Genomic DNA, 21,483 nt, shown 5'->3' with positions numbered 1-21,483 from the left:
ACGGGATTTTTTCGGGGTGAAAATCTGATTTTGATGCGTCGCCTTCGTTCGGATGCTGGTTTCGCAACCTGGGACGCCGCGCGAGCGGGGACGCACACACTGGACGCGCGCCGCGTCGTCGACCGCACGCACGCGCTCGAACTTCGCGCACGCACGCACACGCGACCGCGCGATCGCACCGCGCGCGATGAAGCCCGAGGGCGCGAAGGCGCCCGCGGAGGAGACGCAGAATGCGGAAAAGGGAAACGCGCGCGGCGAGAGCCTCGCGAAAGAAGCCGAGGAGTGGGCGATGGCCGCGCGGAAGCGCGCGGTGACGATCGACGCGAGCATCCCCCCGCCGGACTCGCGTCTGCTTTCCTCGCAGATGGCGTCCGCGTTCGGGATTCAGCTCATGAACGCGCAGTATCGGTACCCGCACGCGCCGCCGCCGCCCGTCTCCGGGGGCACGCGCGACTCCAGAGGGTCTCGAGGATCGGAATACACCAACGCGCCGCCCTCCGCGAACTTCGATCCAAACGCCGGGATGCCGCGGCCGCCGATGCCGCCGCCGTACGCAGGGTTCGCGCACCAACAGCCGGGGGCGCCGGGGCACGCGAACGCGCAGGCGCAGCAGGCTGCCGCGGCCGCGGCGGCCGCGGCGATATCGAACATGTACGGCTACCACGGGCTGGCGCAGTGGAACGCGAACGCGTTTTCGAACGCCCAGGGAGGGGGGCATCCGCGGGGGATGTACCCGCACGAGATGTACGGCAGGCGGCCGGACGCGGGGCCTGGCATCGGCGCGGCGCAAGGTGCGTCGACCACCGCTCGTTTCGCTCGCTTCGCGATCTCCGCGGCGCGACGAAGCGCGGAGGGGTCGCGTCGAAATCGGTCCACTTTCTTTCTTCTCTCCCCTTCTCGAAAGAGATATTTTCTAGAAAAAAGAAATCGTCGCTCTCGTCGCGTCCTGACCTCTCCCTCCCCGCGCCAGGCCACATGGATCCGAGCGTGTCGTACGAGCAGATGATGGCGTATCAAGCCGGCGTCGAGCACTCGCGATCGTTCGAGGCGTTCAAGCGATCGAGAGAGGAAGCGATGTCGCACCACCTGGACGGTGCGTCCCGACGCGGCGCGCGCGAGATGTCGTCGTGTCCCCCCCGAACCGAAAATATCTCAAACAGAATCTGAAATCTGCGCTTTTTCGCGTCTCGACGCTTTTTCGTCCCACCCGCCGTCCCGAGCGTCTCTCTGACCCCGAACGAAACGAACGCGAACACTCCTAACACTCCTCCCCCCCCCAACAGGCTCCGAAGACGACGCGCAGGCGCTGAAACGCCCGCGGCTCGTCTGGACGCCGCCGCTTCACAAGCGATTCGTCGACGCGGTTTCGCACCTCGGCATTCGCAACGCGGTGCCGAAGACGATCATGCAACTCATGAACGTCGACGGTTTGACGCGAGAGAACGTCGCGTCGCACCTTCAAAAGTACCGGCTCTACCTCAAGCGGCTCCACGGCGGCTGCAGCGAGAGCACGATGGAGAACTCGCCGAGCGGCGAGGGCGGCGGGAGCGGCGGCGGGAGCGAGGGCGACGGCAGCGGCGGCGGCGTCGGCGACGACGGCGACGGCGACGCGAAGCGTCGCGACGCGAAGGATAACAGCGGCGACGGCGGGAGCGCGGACGGATCCGGCGGCGGGAGCGACGGGTCCGGGAAGGGCCATCAGACCTCGGAGAAGGGCTCCGGCGGCGGCGGGAGCGACGGCGGCGGCAGCGACGGCGAACGCAACGGCAGCGGCGACGGGAGCGGGCAGGGCTCGGGCGCGGGGGGCGAACGCGACGCGCGCGCGCGGACCGACTCCGGCTCCGGCGGCGGCGGCGGCGGCGCGACGAAGACCACCGGCGGCGTCGTCGTCACTGGCGCGAGGCCGAGCGACGAGATCACCCGCGGACCCTCCGGGGGCATCGCCGACGCGGGCGCGGGCGGTAGCGGCGGCGGCAGCGGCGGGGACGATGGCGGGGACGACGACGCCGCGCGTCCAGACTCGTGCGAGCGCCCGAGCAGCGGGGACGAGAGCAACGACGGGGAGAGGAACGGGGGGGATCCCGCGACGACCCAGGGCGCGCCAAACGCCGCGGGGGCGGGCGCGGGGGAGAAGGGTGGGAAGGGCGGGAAGTGACGGAGGAAGAGCTCGAGCTCGGCGACGAGCGAACGACGATCGGATCGACGAAGAAGAGAGACGGGACCGGACCGGACTCGACGACGAACCCCCGCCGACGCCCGCGAGAAGAGAAGAGCGAATTTCTTCTCGTCGGCTTGTCTATAGTAAGAATTCTTTCAACGTAAAATACGCGCGCGATAAACGATACCGCTACTTCGTACCTCGTCTACGGCACGTCCTAGCCCTCTCTATCTCATAATAGTCTACCGACGTTTCGACCCTTTCCCGGGCTTCCCTTTCTTCGTCTTCGATCCCCCCTCCGTCGTCGTCGTCTGCGCGCGTTCCGCGTCTCTCCTCCACCCCGCGAGCGTCGCCAACACGGGCCCCAGATCGAACGGCAGCGGCGACTTCTCGTCAAACTTCGGCTCGTCCACGGGGCGGCAGTCCGCGGGCATCGCCTCGTACGCCCCCGCTCGGCTTCGCCGCGCGTGCTCCGCCCGCAACTCTCGCGTCTCCTCCAGCAGGTACGACACGACGTCGTACGCGCGCAGGGGCATCGCGCCCGTGCTCGCGCCCGCCCGCAGCGCGTCCAACGCCCACCGATACCCGAGCTCCATCGCGTCCCACGCTTGCGTGAGCTCCGCGATCCTCTGTCGCCAGTACGCCGAGTGCGACGCCGCGTGCCGCGAGCCCTGCAGCCAAAACATCCGAATCCACTGAAACTCGCACTCTCGGTGCGTCTCGCCCATCATCTGCGCGCTCCTCGCGAACGCCGCGAGGTCGTCGCCGGGGCCGGGACCCACCTGCGCGATCTTCTTGATCCCCGGAAGCAAACGCAGCGCGCGCTCGCACCGCGTTTTGATGTGCTCGAACGTGTCCTTCGCGACGACGGCGACGCGGTGGGTGCTGCTGAATCGCCGCGACTCCCCGGTGATCACTGCCGCGGGCGGGCGAGAGAAGGCGAGGCGAGCGATCGGGGTGGGTGCGCGCGTCGGTCAGTCGAACGAACGAACGAACGTCAAAAGGGAACGTTGAAAGGGAAGGACGGGGTGAAGACGTGATCATCGATCGGGACGCGGGCGGTCTCGTCGTTCACGTCGCGCACCCGCGTGATGATGATGCGCGTTGAAGTCGCGTAACATGTAGTACATCTCCCGCGACCTGAGCGGCGTCCGCATCGCGGGGGTCACGCCGTCCAAGGTTTTCAGCGCGACCGCCCACGAGTCGTCGTCGTCGTCGTCCGTCTGGTGATACACCGCGACGGTGGAGACGTCCTGAAGCGACGAGTCGGAGTGCCACGACACCGACGTCTTAGGGTCGTTCCATCATTCAAAGCGACGTCGGGGCGGAGTTCAAAGGCGTCAGATGGAGTTGAAAGGCATCGCGGTGTGTCGGGATCGAAAGCGAGGGATGGACGGAGAGAAACGCCGGGAGAGAAAGTAAAGTCCTCAAGGAACGGCGTGCACCGCGCGAACGCGGTCGTATGGGAACCAGTCAGCGTGAGGAGAACGAACAGAACGCGCCTTTCCCATCCCGAAGAGCGCTTCATCTTTCAGCGGGACCTCCGCGCATCGACTCGCGGGCTCCATCAGGTTGATCAGCGTCACGTTGAAGTCGCACGAGCCGTCGACGCCGTCGCCGAGCCGCGGGTCCGACGACGCGCGCAGGACGGCGGTCGAGCGCGAGACGAGCGCGTCGTTCAGGCGCTTCACCGCGCGAAACGGATGCGACGCGTCCGGCTGCGTCTCTTCGTCCCACGGGTGCGCGAAGATGCGAAGCCGCTGGTAGTGATACGTCATCCCGCGCTCGCCGAGGAGCGTGCGCGAGACGAACGTCGGGGAGACGGACTTCCCCGCGGCGAGGACGTCGCGATGGAAGATCCCGTCGGACGCCATGCGCTCGAACGCGCGCGCGATCTCGCGGTGCGTCTTCTCGGGCAGCGCGCTCGGGTCGTCCACGTGGAACCCGAGGTAGGATGTCTTCATGCAGCGCTCGTACTCCGCGTGCGACGGCGTGAGGAACGACGGCGCGGCGTCGTCGTCGTCGTCGTCACTTCCGGACGTGCCTCTGAGGCGGTACGACGGCGGAGGCGGCGCCGCGCGGAGGAGGGGCTTCGTCGGACGATGAGACGCCGTCGTCGTCGTCGGTTTTTTGGCGTTGCCGCCGCCGCCGCTCCCCGCGCGCTCGACCGCCGTCGTCTTCTTCTTCTTCTTCTTCCTCTTCTCGAGCTTCCCGCCGGAGCTTCCCGTCGCCGTCGCCATCGCGCGAGGTCCGCCCTCGTCGCGATGACCACCGCGGTTTTTCTTCTTCCCCATGGCGACGCGCGCGTGCGGCCGCGCGGCGAGGACTACAGTGCGACGTCCGAGAAGTTTTTTATACGAAAAGTGTTTTTACATCTGATTGGAATGAATGATAGGGATGGAGCGACGAACGAACCCCGAGCCGCTCACTACTCACCGCGACCGCTGCGCCGTCTCCCCCGCGCCCTCCGCGCCGATACCCGCGCTCACGTCGCACGCCTCGCCAACGCTGAAGTTCCTCCACCTGCGGTACACCAGCCCGAGCTTATCGTACGCCACCGGATGCGCCCACACCCGTCCGCCTCTCCGCATCCGATCCTGCTGCCCGGTCACCAGCCTCAAGTCCTCGCCCAAGACCTGGTTCGCCATCTCCGTCCACACGAGCTCGATCCCCGGGACGTACTTCGCCCACCCGGCGAAATCGAGCGCCATCCGATACAGCAGGCGCGTCCGCCCGGGCTCGGACGGCACGCACACGTGGAGTTGGTGGAGGTGGTTGCTGCACTCCGCGCACTGGACGCCCTCTTCAAACTGCGCCCCCTTCCCCGCGGCGCCAGCCTGCGACATCCCGATGTGCGAGTCCACCATGCACGGCGTGACGAACTTCATGTCGATCGGGTACGGGTTCCACGACCCCTGCTGCGACCCCAGCCCGATCCCCTCGCGCGTGAGCCCTCGCGCCATGTCCTGCCACCCGTCCCCTTCCCTCCGGAGCTTCGACGTGACGAACTCGACGAACGTGGGGACGCCCCAGCCCTTCGCGAACGTCCCGGTGTGCGTGAACGGCGCGTGCGCGAGGTCCAGCAGGTTCTCCATCAGCAGCCCGTGCTCCACGGGGACGTCCTCGATGATGAGCTCCGCGTGCGTCGTGTACCCCGCCGGGGGTGTAAACGTCGTCGGCAACGCGACGTCGGGCTTAGGGTCGTTCCATACGAGCGAACGTCGGGGTGGAGTTGGAAAGGCGTCAGTTGAAGTTGAAAGGCGTCGATGGCGGGGATTGAAAGCGAGGGGTGGACGGAGAGATGCGCCGGGAAAAGTCCTTAAGGATCGGCGTTCACCACGCCGACGCGGTCGTATGCGAACCAGTGCGAGATAGAACGCGCCTTACACGTCCCGGGCCACACCATGACGAGGCCGTCCTGCAGCCCGATCGGGAGGAAGCGCGTCGCGTCGTCGCGCGAGCGGCACGTCCACCTCTGTGCGGCGCCGTCCACCAGGTGCGCCTGCGTCTCCGCGTACTCCGGGCCGAAGACGCCGACGGCGGTCTTCGCGGCGGCGACGGCGGCGTCGTCGTCGGCGACGAGCTCCCACCGCTCGCCGAAGAGCACGAAGGAGGTGGCCGCGTCGCCCTTGTTCAGCTTCGAGATGAAGTGGATCGGGTACCAATAGTTGCGGATCGCGCCGACGTCGGAGGGGTTGTCCAGGGAGACCTCGTCCGCGAACCTTCGTCCCATGCCGAGCCTGCGCGCGGCTTTCTCAGCGCCCCCCCTCGAGGCGTCCACGGGCGCGGGGGAGGAGGACACCTCGGGCGCCATCACCGCGTTCACGCGCGACTGCGGGAGGGAGGGAGGGAGTTGGAGGAGGAGAAGGATGAGGATGACGTTCGCGAGTGGGATGATGGGACGTTCGACGAGGGAGCGAGCGCGCGCGCGGAGCGATCGATCGAGCGCGCGTTCGCTTCGTATCGGTTCGTCGGATGGATGTCACCCGATCGAACGCGCGCTCGGAATACGCGGTCGCGGACGCGACGCGACGCACCTTCTTCCCCGCCGGCCTTCCGTTTAAGCTCGCGCACGTCGTCGTCTTGACGTGTCGTCGCGCGCGCGCGTGCGCGCGCGCCGGGGCGGCGCGCGCGGCCGCGCAGGTCGTCGCCATCGCCCGCGGGAAAATGCGGTCGATGCGCCTCGACCGCGCTTCGTAAATCCGCGCTGTCGACTGGACGGATCCGCGCGCGAGCTCTCATTGGTCGGGGATCTCTGTCTGCAAACGCATACGCGACAAAAACGTACTACGCGCGCGCGTACTCTAAACTTTTCCTCTCCAGCTCCAGTCCATCTCGCGCTCGCCCCCGCCGCTTCTGTTCGTAACAACGTCGTCGCGCGCGCTCGCATGTCGACGACGGCCGACGCGCTCGCGGCGTCGACGTCGTCGACGCCGCGTCCGCGGCACCGCGCACGACGCGGACGCGCGGCGGCGGCGCGGCGGGGGAGATCTCGACCCGCCGCCGCCGCCGCCGCCGCCGCCGCCGCGTCGCCGTCGTCGCCGTCGCCGTCAGATCTCGCCACCGCCGACGCGATCGCGGCCGAGACGCTCGCGCGCGACCTCACGCGCGACGAGATCGACGCGCTGATCTCCCGCGCGTCCCTGGACGAGCTCGTCGCCGCCGCGGGCGCGGTCCGCGCCCTCGGCGCGAACCCTCGCGTCGTGACCTTCTCGCCAAAGGTGTTCGTCCCGCTCACGTTCGCGTGTCGAGACGCGTGCGGCTACTGCACGTTCGCGAAGGACCCATCAGGTGCGTTCTATACACTGGTCCCCATACGACCCCGTCCGCGTGGTGAACGCCGATCCTTAAGGACTTTCGCCGTCGTCTCTCTCCGCCCACAGGGTCCGAATCGGACGTGTACATGACCGTCGAGGAAGTCGTCGCGGTCGCGGAGCGCGGGCGACTCGCGGGCGCGACGGAGTGCCTGTTCACCCTGGGCGATCGCCCGGAGGCGAGGTACGCGGAAGCCGCCGAGGCGTTGCGATCGCTGCCGGGCGGTCCCTTCGCGTCGACGACGGCGTACGTCGCGCACTGCGCGTCCGAGGCGCGTTCTATCTCACACTGGTCCCCATACGACCGCGTCGGCGTGGTGAACGCCGATCCTTAAGGACTTTGCCCGGCGCATCTTTCCGCCCAGGGTCCCTCGCTTTCGAACCCCGCCCGCGACGCCTTTCAACTCCGTCTGACGCCTATGAACTCCACCCCGACATCGCTTTGTATGGAACGGCCCTGAGGTTCTGCGGCGCACGGGGCTGCTGCCGCACGTGAACGCGGGGGTGTTAACGCGCGACGAGGTCGCGTTACTGCGCACGGTATCCGCCTCGCAAGGGTTGATGCTCGAGAGCGTCTCGGAGCGGCTTTTCGAGTCGGGGGGCGCGCACGAAGGGTGCGAGTCCAAACGCCCGGCGGCGCGGTTGCGAACGATCGATCTCGCGGGCGAGCTGCGCGTTCCGTTCACGTCCGGGGTGTTGATCGGGATCGGGGATACGCGCGATGAGCGTCTGGACGCGCTGTTCGCCATCAGGGACGCGGACAGGAGAGGCGGCGGGCACGTGCAGGAGGTTTTGGTGCAGAATTTTCGCGCCAAGATCGGCACGCGGATGGCGTCGGCGCCGGAGCCAGAGTTCGAGGAGCTGCTGTGGACGGCCGCGTGCGCGCGGCTGATCTTCGGGCCGAGCGGGGTGATCCAGGTCCCGCCGAACCTGACGCCGGAGCCGGACGACGTCGGCGGGGGGGGGGTTGGCGGGAAGGCGCGCAACTGGCGGAGGCTTCTCCGCGCTGGCGTCTCCGACTGGGGCGGGATCTCCCCGGGGGTGACGCCAGACCACGTCTCCCCGGAGGCGCCGTGGCCGGAGCTCGACGCGCTCGCGGCCGCGTCGCTCGCGGAGGGGTATTCGTTGGTCCCGCGACTCGCCGCGCAGCCGAGATACGTCGTCGAATCGACGTCCGCGTCCACGTCGGCGTCCACGCATTCGGCGGCGTCTGGATCTTTCGTCAAAGGCGGGTGCGACGCGTGGATGGATCCCGCGGTGGCGCCGCACGTCCGCGTGTTATCCGACTCGGAAGGCTTCGGCCGCGCGCACGGGTGGTGCCCGGGGAGAGAAGAAGCCGCGGCGGAGGAAGCCGAAGCCGAAGCTGAAGCCGAAGCCGAAGCCGAAGCTAAAGCCGCGGCGGCGACGTCGGAGCCCTCGCGGTCGTCGCGGTCGTGGCGGGTCGCGAGGTTCCCGCGCGCGAAAGACGTCGTCCGCGTCGACGGCGCCGTGGCCGCCGCCGCCGCCGCCGCCGGCGGCGGCGGCGTCTCCCAATCCATCAGAGACGCGATCGATCGACTCGCGCGTCGAGGCTCCGCGCTGCGTTGCGACCCGAAGCTCGCGTCGTCGTCGGCGTACGGTGAGACTGCTTCCCGCGCGATCCCGTTCGCGCGTCGAACGTCGCGTCGCGAGGACTCTCTTTTCCCGTCGTCTCGTCGTCGCGTCGCGCTTCACCGCGAAGGAGGGCACCTCACTTCCCCCCTTTCAACGCCCCGCCCGACCGATGAGACGCCCTTCAACTGACCGATCCCCCACGTGTAACGAACGCAGTCCACGACGCCGCGGCGGACGCCGACGCGGCGGCGACGCTTCTCCGCGCTCGCGGCGCGGACTTTGACCACGTCTGCACCGCGGCGGACGACCTCCGGAAACGCCAGTGCGGCGACGTCGTGACGTACTGCGTGAATCGGAACATCAACTACACGAACGTGTGCACGCTCGCGTGCACGTTCTGCGCGTTCAGCAAGGGCCCGTCCGCGGAGGAACTCCGCGGGAAGCCGTATCTGCTGTCGTTGGACGAGGTGGCGAGGCGGACGAGAGAGGCGTGGGATCGAGGCGCGAACGAGGTGTGCATGCAGGGCGGGATCCACCCGAGCTTCACCGGGGAGGATTACCTCGAGATTCTGCGCGCGGCGAAGCGAGGCGCGCCGGAGATGCACGTGCACGCGTTTTCGCCTTTGGAAGTAACGCACGGCGCGAAGACGTTAGGTTTGTCCATCTCCGACTACCTCGTCGCGCTCAAAGCGGAGGGGTTAGGCTCGCTCCCGGGCACCGCCGCGGAGGTTCTCCACGACGACGTGCGCGCGAAGATATGCCCGGACAAGCTGACGTCCGAGGAGTGGCTGCGCGTCGTGTCGACCGCGCACGCGGTCGGGATACCGACGACGTCGACGATGATGTTCGGACACGTCGACGCGGACGGGCCGGACGCGTGGGCGAGGCACCTCCTCGAGCTCCGACGCGTCCACGTCTCGAGCGCGTCGAGAAGTCATCGAAAAAGGGAGTCCGATAGTATGGACACTGACACGGCAGCAGCGTCAAGAAGGCATACGTCGGTTGCCACGTCAGCAAACCACCCGGCGACGTTCACCGAGTTCGTGCCGCTGCCGTTCGTCCACTTCGAGGCGCCGGCGTTTCGCGCGGGTGACGCGCGGCGCGGCCCCACGCTGCGCGAGTGCATCCTCGTCCACGCCGTCGCGCGCCTCACGCTCGGCCCCGCGGGTGTGAAGAACGTTCAGGCGTCCTGGGTGAAGATGGGCCCGGAAATGGCGTCGCTGCTGCTCGAGTGCGGGTGCAACGACCTCGGGGGCACGCTGATGAACGAGAGCATCACGCGCGCCGCCGGCGGCGACCGCGGGCAGGAGTTCGGGCCTCAGGTGCGTTCTATACAAACGTTTTTCACCCATCGCCCGGTTTCAACACTTGATCGCGAATTCTTTCAACTGACCGGTGAACCGTTTTTGTATGGAACGACCCTCAGAGGATGGAGGAGACGATACGGCGGGCGGGGCGGACGCCGCGGTTGCGGACGACGCTGTACGCGGACGTGGGGGAGGGGAGGCGCGAGGTGGCGATGAACGCCGCGCCGTTGTTGCCGGTGTGAGGGGAATGGAGAGAGCAGACGCGGACGCGTCGTACCAGACTCGCGCCCGCTCGCAGAGTGCTCTTCATGAAAAAAACTCTTCTGGCTGGCGCTCAGAGCACATCACGGAAAAAAAGCCGTTGACAGCTCAAGCGCAGTTTTTCTTGGAGTTTGTAAAATCGCAACGGCCGCGCGCGGCACCGCGACACTCGCGCGCGCGCTCCTCCCGCCGTGCGCCCTCCCCCTCGCCGTCGCGGCGCGTCACCCCCGCGCGCGAACACCATCTTTCTCGCGCTCGTCGTGAAGCTCGCGTCGAGAGCGAAGAAGCTCAAGACCGCCGCGATGGTGACCGGTCCCACCGTCGTCACGTCCACGGGGGAGTCCCCGACGCTTCCGCCGCTTCTCCGCGCGGGCGAGGAGCGCGAGCTCGACATCCTCGCGGCGAGAAGACGCGCGATGCGCGCGACGAAGACGCACCCGATCGACGCCGTCGCGAGCGCGTCGGACTTTCTCGCGACGAGAGCGGGTGGAGCGCCCGTCGAGCCGCGCGTCGCGCCTCGGACGGTCCCGAAGTCGTCGCTCGAGTCCGCGACGACGACGACGACGACGACGACGACGACGATCGCCGCGAAACCGGTCGACGTCCCCGCGCCCGCGCCCGTCGCCGTCGTCGCGGGCGAGGCCGTGGACGCGGTCGTCACGCTCACGGACGACGCCGTCGTGACGCGCGTGGCGACGACGATGCGAATGACGAAGCCGCTCGAGGCGGCGTCCGCGTCCGCGGCGCCCGCGAAACTGGCCGAACCCGTCGTCGCGCCCGCGCCGACCGCGTCGACCCTGGAGTCGGTGACGCTGACCGAACGCGCCACGCCCGCGACGACCCCGACCCCGACCCCGAGACCGCCGGCGAGGAAGCTCGCCGCGGACCCGAGCGCGTCGTTTCTCGCGTTGGCGTGGACGCTCGCCGCGCCCGCCGCCGCCGCCGCCGCCGCCGCCGCCGCGCGGCCGCAGCATCGCGCGGCCGCGCGCGCGCGCGCCGGCGACATCGCGCGCGGGTTTTTGAGAACACTCGGCGGCGTTAAGGAAACTGTCGCCCGCAAGGCGTTACGAGCGATGGGCAAAGACGTCCCGGAGGCGGCGGAGGAGGAGAACGCGCTCGAAAAATACATGCTCGATGGCATCCGCGCGGAGGAGGAGTCCACGAACGCGCTCGAAGCCTGGATGCTCGAAGGGATCGCGAACGCGGAGCTCGAGGACCTCGAATACGACGCGCGTGCGGAGCTCGATTTAAACTTGACGTTCGACGTCGACGTCGAAGACGCGGAGCGCGGCGGCGACCCGATGAGCTGGCTCACGCCGCTTCCGGAGCCGCCGACGTCGAAGACCGCCGCCGCGGCGCTCGCGCCCGAGGGTGCCGACGAGGGTGCCGTCGCTATCGCCGGCGAGTCCGACGCCGACGCGATATTCGAGGAGGCGAACCAGGTTGGACGGGACCTCATCAGAGGGTTGATCCCGACGCCGACGATCGCGGGAGGGAAGACCGCGTCGAGAGGGCTCGGGTTCGACTCGGAAGAGGACGAAGAGGAGGAGGAGGAGGACGACGGGCCGGAGACGCCGCCGCAGCTGGATAAGACCGATCTCAACGCCGGCTCGGTCTCGGAGGATGCGGAGGAGGAGGAGGAGGACGATTCGGATTACGAACCGTCGGACGGCGAGGAGAGCGAAGACGAGGACGACGAGACGTCCCTCGACGACTCGGACGTCGACTCCGAGGAGGGAAGCGCGCGGGATGAAAACGATACCCCCGCGTCGCTTCGGTCCGCGATACACGCGTACGGCGGCGCGATGCACCCGATGACGAACCCGATGAACCCGATGAACATGAACGCGATGAACGCGATGGTCACCCCGACGGGCTCGGGCGCGGGCGCGGGCGCGGCGGCGGCGTCGCCCGCGTTTAGCGGCGCGGGAAGCGGCGCGGAGTCCTACGACTCGTTCACCGCCGCGCAGCAGTTTCAACAATTTCAACAGTACCAGCAGTACCAGCAGATGCTCGCCTTTCAACAGCAGCAAGCCGCGTTCGCGATGCAGCAGCAGATGGCTCTACAGCAGCAGCAGGCGGCGTCCGCAGAGAAGGCGTCGAAAAAGTCAAAGTCCAAAAACGCGTCGCCGAACGCCGCCGCCGTCGCGGGAACGAATCCCGCGGACGCCAAGGCGAAGAAAGCGAAGGCGGAGGCGAAGGAGGCGAAGCGGGCGCTGAAGAAAGTCCGGGGGGAGGCGTTGAAGAAGATTGCGATTCGCCTGCACGGGGACAAACTTCGACGGACGCTACGGAGCTGGCTGCTGGTGCGAGCCGCGGAGAAAGCGGCGAGGATCAAGGAGGAGAAGGAGGAGCAGCTCAGGGAGTTGCTCGCCGCGCGCGAGGCGATCGACGCGTGAGATCTGATGATCTGATGACGATGATTAAGGAGAAGATCGGCGATCGATTCGATGACGCCGCGTCCGTACTCGTAGTAGATTTTTTGAAGTTAAGGTTATTTCAGAGAGAACGCGATTTCTCGCGACGGGTCCCGTCCCGTCGTCTCTTCTCCTCGCATCCCCCCCCCCGATAGCCCGATTATTCATTCAGATTTTTTCAGGCTCAACCCATTCTTCGACGAGCCTCGCAGCCTCGGCGTCCGCTCGATGATCTTCACCCTCTGCCGGTTCCCTCTCTGATGCCGCAACTTCTTCGCGCGTTCCCTCGAGCGCTTCATCTCCATCAACGCGTTGAGCTTGTCCTCCTCGTTCTCCTCGTTGTGGAACAGCTCGCCGAGCTCTGATGGGGGCGATGCCGTGCGTGCGAAAAAAGTTCGTTCATCGGTCAGTTGAAAGGAAGGGACCGACGCGATCATACAGTATAGTATGTTGAAATCGAGCGAGGGGTGGGTGAAAAACGTTTTGTACGCTACGGCGCGCACCCGAAGCGTCCAGGATGACCCCCGCGACGACGAGCTCGCCGAAGAACCGCTCCTGCACCTCTTGCACGCTCAGCGTCCCGCTTCTTCGGTTGTACTTCAACGTCAGCGTAGACAGACGCGCGTGGCCTTGGTCCACGGTGATTTCCACGCGCACGCTCGCGCCCTCGTACGCCTCCGCGGGCTCCTCCCACGTCGCCTTGTACACGTTGTTCCCCTCCACGTCCGTGTCCGCCTCTTCGCTGTACAGCTCGTGACGTTTCAAGAACCGACGAAGCGCGAGGATGGAAATCTTGACGTGCAGGGAGTAACGAAGGTTGATGTCCGCGCTCGCCTTCTCGAGCATGCGCTTCAGCGCGTACTGCAGCGTGAGGACGATGAGCGCGAAGAACAGCAACGAGATGATCAACCACAACGCCGGCGGGTCGATGAACGCGTCGAAGACGTCGCGTCCCCACGACGCGTCGAGGAGGTTCCAGTTCCCGACGAGTCGGTCCATCACCGAGAACGCGAGGGAACCGCCGATGATGAGCTGCATGAGCTGAAGCGAGTTCGCGGAGGACTCGTTCGCGCGGAACAGCGACTCGAGGTTGCGCGTGTTCGACTGCAAGCTCTCCTGGAGCTTGAACATCTGCACCTCGGAGATGACGTCTGTGTTTTCGCGAAGCGAGTCTAATCCGAGGCGCGCGCACTTGAGAAGGCTCTCGAGGTCTTTCAACCGAACGACGAGCTCTTCGCGGTAGTCCTTCGTCTCGAGCGTCTCGAGGAGAATCTCGAAGCTCGGATCGTTCGCGTGCGTGCGCGCGTCCTCCTCGGAGATATCCGGCAGCGAGTGCGACGACGTCTTCACTTGCGTCAGCAACGCGTCCAGAAGCGACGCTTGCTTGCACGCCACCATGACGCGCCGCCTGATCTCCGCGAGGCCGGACGGCTTCCCGATGTGCGTAGCGATCATGAGCTGAATGCTGTCGATCTCGGACTCCATCTCGAACAGGCGGTGGAAGAACGTGGAGACGAATATCCGGCGGGACATGATGGCCGCGTGCGTGACCAACACGTTTTCAAACTTCTTCGCGCTGAAGGTCGTCGCCGATACGAAAAACGGTGGGGCGGAGATCGTTGGGGGGCGCGGCGCGTCAGCCGAAGTCGCGAGGATTGATCGATCGATCGCGCGGGTCGAGCGTCAAATCGAAACCGAGGGGCGGTGGGCGGAGAGAGAAACGACGACGACGGACGGAACGGAGGGGAAAGAAACGCACCAGATCCCGGAGACGACGATGCCCTTCTCGCCCGCGATGACGACGCCGCCGTCCGGAAGGTCCGCGGCGTTTCGGACCCTGCCGGTGATTTGCGAGATTTCATTCTCGTTGTCCTCGCCGTCCATGAAGTACGTCACGTCGAACCGCGCGGGGGTTTCCCCGACCGGGACGTTCGACAGCGTGGGCGCTCGGATCTCCTCGCAGAGAAACATCGTGAACATGGAAAACTGCGACTTCGTCGCGACGACGCTGGCGGAGTGGCCCCCGCTCGCGTACATCACCTTCCCGCGACCCACGAACGAATCGCGGGTTTTCGACGGCGTGTCGTCGAGCTCGTCGTCCTCGCTGTAATTATCGCTGCTGTCGTCGGAATACCACATGGGATGCGCCGAGTCTGACGGCGACAACGCGCCGCCGCCGGCGGCCTCGCCGCTCCCAGCCTTGCCGCTGCCGCCGCGCTTCATCGACTCGCGGCGCGTCGCCGCGCGCTTCATCCTCGACTTCCTCTTCGCCCTCTTGCGCGACGCCGCGAAGAGGCGCTGAAAGTACCCCAACAAGCCGCCGCCGCCCCCCTCCCCGCCACCGGCCTTCTTCGAGCGGCGCGTTCGACGCTCGGTCCTCGCGCCCAGGTCCACGACGCTCATGGTCGCGCCGTGCGCGCTCGCGTGATTATCCGCGCCCGCGACTTTCTTGCTCTTTTTGCTGCGCAGCGACGTCATCAACAGCCGCTGGTGCGACGAGCTTATCGACTCGAGCGTCGACGACGAATCCTCGTGCAGGTCGAACACCAGACGCGCGACGAGGTCGACGGGGATGCCGTCCTTCACGTGCGACTGCACGGAGTCGACAATCACGCCGAACACCACCTGCCCGTTCGCGTGGAGGTGAATCCCGAAGTTTTCCACCTGCACCACCCCGGGGTCTTCGGGCAAGTACACCTTGGACTCGAAGTTCGCCAGCCGCGACCGGACGTAGTCCATCGGGAAAATAGCCGCCATGCCGCTCATCTGGACGTCGAACGTCGTGCTCGAGGGCGACGCGTCGATCTTCGTGCTGACGAGCCCGCTCTGACCGCTTCGTATCTCCCCTCTGGACGCGTGCAGCATGAGCTTTTCGTTCAACGCGTTGAGCTCGTTCGGTCCGTTCACTGGTTCCCGGAGGGGTGGAGTTGAAAGGCGTCAGTTGGCGTTGAAAGGCGTCGAGGACGGGGATTGAAAGCGGAAGGTTGGCGGAGAGATACGACGGCAAAAGTCCTTAAGAAACGGCGTTCACCACGCCGACGCGGTCGTACGGGAACCAGTGTACGGACCGAGGTACTGCGACGTTATAATTTTCAACCCGGACACGACGACGTGCGTGTCGCCCTCCTCTCGAAGCGTGTGTTCCCCCGCGGCGGCGACGTGCGCGAGCTCGCTAAAGTCCGAAAACGGCCGGTTCGTCCGCGTCGTCGTGCGCTCCGGTCGCAGGCAGTCCGGGAGGTACGGCGAGCACACGTACGAGACGTCCTCAAAGTCGGTGATGGTGCTGAGGGTGATTGCCCGTACGAAGCGACGAACGTCGGGGTGGAGTTCAAAGGCGTCAGAAGCGGAGTTGAAAGGCGTCGCGCGCGGTGTGTCGGGATTGAAAGCGAGGGACCCTGGGCGGAGAGATGCAGACGCCGGGAAAAGTCCTTAAGGATCGGCGTTCACCACGCGGACGGGGTCGTATGGGGAACAGTGTAAGATAGAACGCGCCTGAACCGCTCGCGGCCGTCCGGATCGACGAGGATGAAGTCCTTCGTGATCGCGTCCACCCTGACGTCGAACGGCGAGCCGTGCGTGAAGCGCTCCTTCGCGAGCGCGTTGAGCGTCGCGGGGGTATCGCCGAGCACGCCCTGGGTCAAGAAAGCGTCGATCGCGTCCTTATCCTCCTGTTTGATGTTCCGCAGCGCGGCGATGCCCGCGGGTAAGACTTGATAGGACGTCGACGTGAACTGTTCCCGCGTCGCGAGCTTCAGGCGCGCGATCAGACCCATGTTCTGAAGGTCGCTCAGGTCGTCCACGGCTTCCCAGGACACGTTCATGTTCACCGCGCCCATGCCCGTGAACTCGTTCGACGGCGCGAAGTCGTAGTCCAGGACTTCGAGAAGAATCGCCTCGTACACGTACACGAGAATGGACGTTCGGTGGACCCACCGCGAGCTGTACGACTCGTCGCCGTCGTCGCCGTGCGCGCCGCTGAGGCCGTGCCCGCTGCGCGAGAGCATGTACGCAGTGCGAAGCTGGTTCACGAGGTTCGTGGTGGCGCGCCGAAGCATCTCGCCGAGTCGACTCGCCCCGGCGCCGGCGCCGCCCGATAACCCGGGTACTCCGCCCGCGAGCCGTCGCGCCGCCTCCGCGACCGCGGACTCGCCTCCTCCTCCGTCGACTCCCTCGCCGCTAGTAAGGTTAAGGTTATTCTTCCGAGAGAGCGACGGCGCGACCTTGTTGCTTCCCTGCCTCGAGTTCCCCGGGGTGGCGTCGCGACTCCCGTCGGTCTTCTCGCTCTCGCGGCGCGAGATGGCGCTGCGTCGTCTGGAGATCTTACGACTCCACGGGTCGTACATCTCTTCCGCGTGTTTCTGGTCTTCGGGCCTCGTGTCCTCCGCGACGGCGACGGCCCTCTGCACGCGCGCGATCAAGTACAGGAGACGGTACTGCTCCGTGGTCATGTCGGCGACGGAGAGATTCTCCGGCGCCCAGATGCCGCCTTCGGGCTCCCCGCCGCCGCCGCCGCCGCCGCCGCCGCCGCCGCCGCCGGGCTCTCCCGAGCCGTCCCCCGCGCCCTTCACCGCCCTCGCGAGCGCGATACCGATCTTCAGGTTACCCCTCTTGTCCCACATGTCCAGCGGGAGCTCCGCGGAGGACTTTCGCGCCGGCGTCGTCGTCGACGGGTCCGGGTCGGACGAACAAACCGCGGTCGACGTGGGATTCTGCGATTAGTTGTTAGACGCGGAGTCCAACGCGACGGACGCTCCTCGACGCGAGCGCTCGCGGCGTTTCCCGCCGCGTCTCAGGCCAGCGGTCGCCTCGTTCGAGGTCGCCTCGGAGGACGGCGTGCGCGGGTACGGGGACTCCGGCGACGACGGCTCCGTCCTCGGATCGACCCGCGGGGTGCCGCCGTCGTCGTCGTCGTCGTCGGGCGATCCGCCCGTCGTCGTCGTCGTCGTCGTCTCCTCCTCGCGCGCGGCGTCCGGTCGCGGTCCGTCCGCGTCCGCGTCCGCGTCGACGATCTCCCCGAGGAGCGGCGGCGCCGGCGGCGGCGACGAAGACGCGGAGTCGTCGTCCGCCGCCGCCTCCCCCTCCTGCTCCTCCTCCCGCGGCGATCGCATCGCGAAGGAGACCGCGCGCGGCGTCGCCTCGGACGGCGCGCTCGGCGAATCCGCCGCGAGGAGCTGCGCTTCGTCTAAGATTCGGCGCACGGACGGCTCGCGCGCGAGCGGGGATATCGGCGGCATCGCGCGGTGCGTGCCGCGCCGCGGGAGCCGAGCGACGTCCGCGGTCTCGGCGAGCGTCCCGCGCAGGTTCCGCGCGCGTTCGCCCGGGGTGCGCGACGCAGTGGTCGACGAGGACGCGAATCGAGACAGAACTGTTGTGTGTCATGTCTGGTCTGGTCATGGACGACACAGCTGGGATGTGAACGTACGTAATCACTTCGGTCGGCGCGCGTCCGACGCGGCGCACGCGCGGCCGGCGGGTTCGCTCTCGGAGCGGCGTCGCGCGCTCGGCTCGTCCGCGAGCCGTCCGCTCGCGCCCGCCGCGCGCGTCGGCGCCGAGCCCCGAAACGCGCCTCTCGGGGAGGCTGTCTCATGGCGAACGTGATCATCGAACGTTCGTAATAATTCATCATCGTTCTCTCATCCATCCCGCGCGACCGAACGAACGATGCCGTGGCGCACCCTCGAGGCGACGGCGGTCGAGATTGAAGACACGACGAGGTCGAACGAGCACGGCAGCGAAACTTCGTACACGGTGCTGCACGTCGTCGCCAAGATTCCCGCGCGCGAGCTCCGCCCCGGGGGGTCGTTCGTCTACGCGTGCCTGGGACTCCTTTACCTCCCCGTGCTATTCGACGCGCTGTGGTTCGTGAATGGCGGGAACATAAAGCGCGCCGCGCCGCCGCCGCCGCCGCCGGTCGCGCCGCCGACGGAGGCGGAGGATGCGAAGAAGAATAAACGCACGAAGTGCTGCGGGCTATACCGCGAGGACAAGTACTGCTGTTGTTTAGACGTGGAGGACGACAGCCTGTCCGACCGTCTGATTACCAGGCTGTGCATGCCAGTGTTTCTGCCGTGCCTCGTCGGCTTCGGGGTGCTCCTATTCATGCGCCAAGTCTTAGCGTACGGCCTGGGCTCCTTGGTCTTAATGATACGCAACCTGCTCAGAGCCTTGACGTGCAACCTGCTCGGATCCTTTGAAAACCACTACGTCCGCATCGCGAAGCCGAAGCCGTCTTCGGACGCGGCGGCTGACGCGGCTGACTTTCGAATAAATTCGCCGGCTGACTTTTGGGAGTTGCGAACCTCCGTCGTGTACGACGGCGGGAACATGTTCGTGCCGAGTCCTCCGTTCGCGATCGACGAGTTAAACGTCGGAGACGCGTTCAAATGCGGCTTCGGGCCGTTCGAGTCGTTATGCTTATTTCGAGGGAACGGCGGCGAGCGCGGCGGCGCCCCGGTCGACGCTTTCGTAGCCGGCGAACCGTGAGGCGACGGTCGAGACGCGCGTAGTCGTAATACGCGTAGTTTACTTTTCAGGTCCTTCCTGTGGGTATCACACGAGTAATAACTGACCCTCCCACCCGCCCGCCGCTCCACTCCGCTCACGGCCGCGTGTACACCTCCGGGTTCAGCGCCTTCTCGATCCTATCCAGCGCCTCTTTCAGCGTGTCGTCGCTCGCCGCGTATGATATCCGAACGCACTCCGGGTTGCCAAACGCGCTCCCGGGCACGAGCGCGACTTGCGCCTTCTCGAGGAGGTACCGACACAGCTCGTCGCCGTCCGCGACGGGGCCGAACCCCTCCGCGCTGGCGCCGTCGCCGACGAGCGCGGAGACGTCCGGGAAGACGTAGAAGGCGCCCGCGGGGACGTCGAGTTTCACGCCGGGGATGTTCGAGAGGCGCGCGGCGACGAAATCGCGGCGCGTCTCGAAAGCCTTCTTCATCGCCGCGACGGGCGCGCCGCCGTTGAGGCCGAGTCCCAACGCCGCGATCGCGGCTTGCTGCGAGATGGACGACGGCCCGCTCGTGATCTGGCCTTGGATCGTCGCCGTGGCTTTCGCGAACGCCCTCGGCGCGGCGAGGTACCCGAGACGCCAGCCGGTCATTGCGAACGCTTTACTGAACCCGTTCACCGTGAGCGTCCGCTCCATCATCCCCGGCAGCCCCGCGAACGAGACGTGCGTCGCCGGCGCGTACGTGATGTGTTCGTAGATCTCATCCGCGAGGACCAAGAGTCTCGGGTGCGTTCGGACGACGTCGGCGATCGCTTCCAGCGCCTCTCTCGAGTACACCGCGCCGCTGGGATTCGACGGCGAGCACAGGATCAACAGCCTCGAGCTCGGTTTCAACACCGCTTTCAACTTCTCCGCGGTGAGAAGGAAACCCTCGTCCGAGGTGGTTTGGACGATCACCGGATCCGCGCCGCTGAGGCGGACCATCTCGGGGTAGCTGACCCAGTACGGCGCCGGGATGATGACCTCGTCCCCGGGGCCCGTCGTCGCCATGACGGACTGCGCGACGGAAGCGAACGTCGGGGTGGAGTTGAAAGGCGTCAGTTGGAGTTGAAAGGCGTCGAGGTCGGGGATTGAAAGCGAGGTGTGGGCGGAGAGACACGCCGGGAAAAGTCCTTAAGGATCGGCGTTCACCACGCGAACGTGGTCGTATGGGAACCAGTGTATAGAACGCGCCTGCGCGACGGACTGCTTCGCGCCGTTGCTCAGGACGATCTCCTCCGGGGCGTACACCAACCCGTTCTCCTCCTTAAGCTTCTCGCACACCGCCTTCCTCAGCGCCTCCGTGCCCGTGTTGGGGGAATACCGCGTGAAGCCTCGGGTTATCGCGTCGCGTCCAGCCTCGACGATCGCGGCCGGGGTGTCGAAGTCCGGCTCGCCCGCGGCGAGGCCGATGACGGGCAGGCCGCTCTCTTTCATCGCGCGCGCGAGGTCCGTCAGCGCCATCGTCTTCGACGGGCGCAGCGCGGCGACGCGCGGGTTCAGCGACTGGTCCACCTCCGCGCGCGCGGAGAGCGCGCGACGCGATCGGACCGATCGGACCGGGCCGACCGCGGCGACGCGTCGGAGGTGGCCCGGGGCCCCGTGGTCGGACGCGGCGACGCGCGAGCGCCTCGCCGCGAGCGCGAGCGCGCGGACGCGGAGGGTCGAGCTCGCGACGACCGCGGCCATCGTGGCGATCGGCGCGCGCGCGCGGTCGCGAGGGAGAGGGCGGACGCGGCGCGAGGCGCGCGCGCGAGTGCCGACGACGGGTCAGTATCGATCCGTGTCGAAACCGCGGAGCTCATCAGTGCGGAAGTTTTTTCTCGGACGCGGACGGGACCCGCCGCGACGGCGTTCGCACTCCGAGCGGCGCGCGCTGACTGGACGACGATGCCGCGCTCCGCCGCCGGGAAGGCGGCGCGCGCGAAGAAGCTCTCCGCCGCGGACGCGTGGAAGGCTGGGCACACCGGCGGCCGCGGCGGAGGGAAGTTCCGACGGTCGTACCGCGACGACGACGGCGACGGCGCCGACGGCGGCCGATCCGGCGGCGGATTCGGTCGCGGCGGCCGCGGCGGCCGAGGCGGCCGCGGAGGAGGAGGCGGCCGCGGCGGCCGAGGAGGACGCGACGGCGACGGCGACGGCGACGGCGACGGCGACGGCGAAGCGACGCGAGATGCGATGGAGCGCGACGCGATCCCCGCGCTGGCGGGAGGCGCGGACCCGTTCGAAGCGCTCATGGCGTCGCTCCGCGCGTCGGACGACGCCGACACGCGCGACGCGTTCGACGTCGCGCGCGGCAGCGACGACGACGACGACGACGACGACGACGACGACGACGCGGAGGTGTACGTCGACGAGGACGGGAACCCCGTGGAGCTGGACGGCGCGGAGGACGGCGCGGCGGCGGCGTCGGCGTCGGCGTCGGCGTCGGGATCGGGGTCGG

At 67.3% G+C, this 21,483-nt stretch overlaps 9 protein-coding genes across 9 annotated transcripts; 4 read left to right on the top strand and 5 right to left on the bottom strand.

Annotated features, from left to right (window-relative positions):
* Positions 1–187: 187 nt before the first annotated feature.
* Positions 188–2,324, top strand: MICPUCDRAFT_60557 (g2-like myb-family transcription factor; the record flags this gene model as incomplete). Its single annotated transcript, XM_003061084.1, has 3 exons — positions 188–791; positions 971–1,093; positions 1,284–2,324. The coding sequence occupies 3 exons, from the start codon at positions 188–190 to the stop codon at positions 2,153–2,155; spliced, it is 1,599 nt and encodes a 532-aa protein (XP_003061130.1). The 3' UTR covers positions 2,156–2,324.
* MICPUCDRAFT_60556 (uncharacterized protein) lies at positions 2,316–4,439 on the bottom strand. Its single transcript, XM_003060829.1, has 3 exons — positions 3,652–4,439; positions 3,243–3,447; positions 2,316–3,074 (listed from the first exon to the last, which is right to left on the bottom strand). The coding sequence occupies exons 1-3, from the start codon at positions 4,396–4,398 to the stop codon at positions 2,401–2,403; spliced, it is 1,626 nt and encodes a 541-aa protein (XP_003060875.1). The 5' UTR covers positions 4,399–4,439; the 3' UTR covers positions 2,316–2,400.
* A 73-nt stretch (positions 4,440–4,512) lies between these two features.
* Positions 4,513–5,972, bottom strand: CAO (chlorophyll a oxygenase; the record flags this gene model as incomplete). The annotated part of the gene is made up of 2 exons (XM_003060828.1): positions 4,513–5,352; positions 5,562–5,972. 2 exons carry the CDS (start codon positions 5,970–5,972, stop codon positions 4,591–4,593), a joined length of 1,173 nt encoding a protein of 390 aa, XP_003060874.1. The 3' UTR covers positions 4,513–4,590.
* Positions 5,973–6,546: 574 nt separating this feature from the next.
* Positions 6,547–10,256, top strand: MICPUCDRAFT_60554 (uncharacterized protein; the record flags this gene model as incomplete). Its single annotated transcript, XM_003061083.1, has 5 exons — positions 6,547–6,949; positions 7,042–7,289; positions 7,435–8,590; positions 8,782–9,887; positions 9,992–10,256. 5 exons carry the CDS (start codon positions 6,547–6,549, stop codon positions 10,112–10,114), a joined length of 3,036 nt encoding a protein of 1,011 aa, XP_003061129.1. The 3' UTR covers positions 10,115–10,256.
* A 179-nt stretch (positions 10,257–10,435) lies between these two features.
* Positions 10,436–12,532, top strand: MICPUCDRAFT_60553 (uncharacterized protein; the record flags this gene model as incomplete). The annotated part of the gene is made up of 1 exon (XM_003061082.1): positions 10,436–12,532. The coding sequence occupies one exon, from the start codon at positions 10,436–10,438 to the stop codon at positions 12,530–12,532; it is 2,097 nt and encodes a 698-aa protein (XP_003061128.1).
* A 182-nt stretch (positions 12,533–12,714) lies between these two features.
* Positions 12,715–17,169, bottom strand: MICPUCDRAFT_60552 (uncharacterized protein; the record flags this gene model as incomplete). Its single annotated transcript, XM_003060827.1, has 5 exons — positions 12,715–12,911; positions 13,054–14,126; positions 14,310–15,456; positions 15,619–15,833; positions 15,998–17,169. 5 exons carry the CDS (start codon positions 17,167–17,169, stop codon positions 12,715–12,717), a joined length of 3,804 nt encoding a protein of 1,267 aa, XP_003060873.1.
* A 96-nt stretch (positions 17,170–17,265) lies between these two features.
* Positions 17,266–17,784, bottom strand: MICPUCDRAFT_60551 (uncharacterized protein; the record flags this gene model as incomplete). Its single annotated transcript, XM_003060826.1, has 1 exon — positions 17,266–17,784. One exon carries the CDS (start codon positions 17,782–17,784, stop codon positions 17,266–17,268), a length of 519 nt encoding a protein of 172 aa, XP_003060872.1.
* Positions 17,785–18,211: 427 nt separating this feature from the next.
* On the top strand, positions 18,212–19,033 carry MICPUCDRAFT_60550 (uncharacterized protein; the record flags this gene model as incomplete). The annotated part of the gene is made up of 1 exon (XM_003061081.1): positions 18,212–19,033. One exon carries the CDS (start codon positions 18,212–18,214, stop codon positions 19,031–19,033), a length of 822 nt encoding a protein of 273 aa, XP_003061127.1.
* A 115-nt stretch (positions 19,034–19,148) lies between these two features.
* On the bottom strand, positions 19,149–20,729 carry ASP2 (aspartate aminotransferase; the record flags this gene model as incomplete). Its single annotated transcript, XM_003060825.1, has 2 exons — positions 19,149–20,057; positions 20,244–20,729. The coding sequence occupies 2 exons, from the start codon at positions 20,727–20,729 to the stop codon at positions 19,149–19,151; spliced, it is 1,395 nt and encodes a 464-aa protein (XP_003060871.1).
* Between the last annotated feature and the right edge of the window lie 754 nt (positions 20,730–21,483).

Source organism: Micromonas pusilla, assembly GCF_000151265.4.
Source record: "Micromonas pusilla CCMP1545 genomic scaffold MICPUCscaffold_9, whole genome shotgun sequence".
In the NCBI taxonomy this organism is placed as follows: domain Eukaryota; kingdom Viridiplantae; phylum Chlorophyta; class Mamiellophyceae; order Mamiellales; family Mamiellaceae; genus Micromonas; species Micromonas pusilla.
This window is presented reverse-complemented; position numbering and strand designations above follow the sequence as displayed.

What these genes read in the sequence shown, in the direction of transcription:
- MICPUCDRAFT_60556 (XM_003060829.1), bottom strand. Translation starts at nt 4,398, where the DNA reads ATGGCGACGGCGACGGGAAGCTCCGGCGGGAAGCTCGAGAAGAGGAAG. An exon ending in GGATGGGAAAGGCGCGTTCT is followed by an intron (nt 3,448 to 3,651) that starts GTTCGTTCTCCT and finishes AACGACCCTAAG; the next exon opens with ACGTCGGTGTCGTGGCACTC. An exon ending in CGCGCATCATCATCACGCGG is followed by an intron (nt 3,075 to 3,242) that starts GTGCGCGACGTG and finishes CGCCCGCGGCAG; the next exon opens with TGATCACCGGGGAGTCGCGG.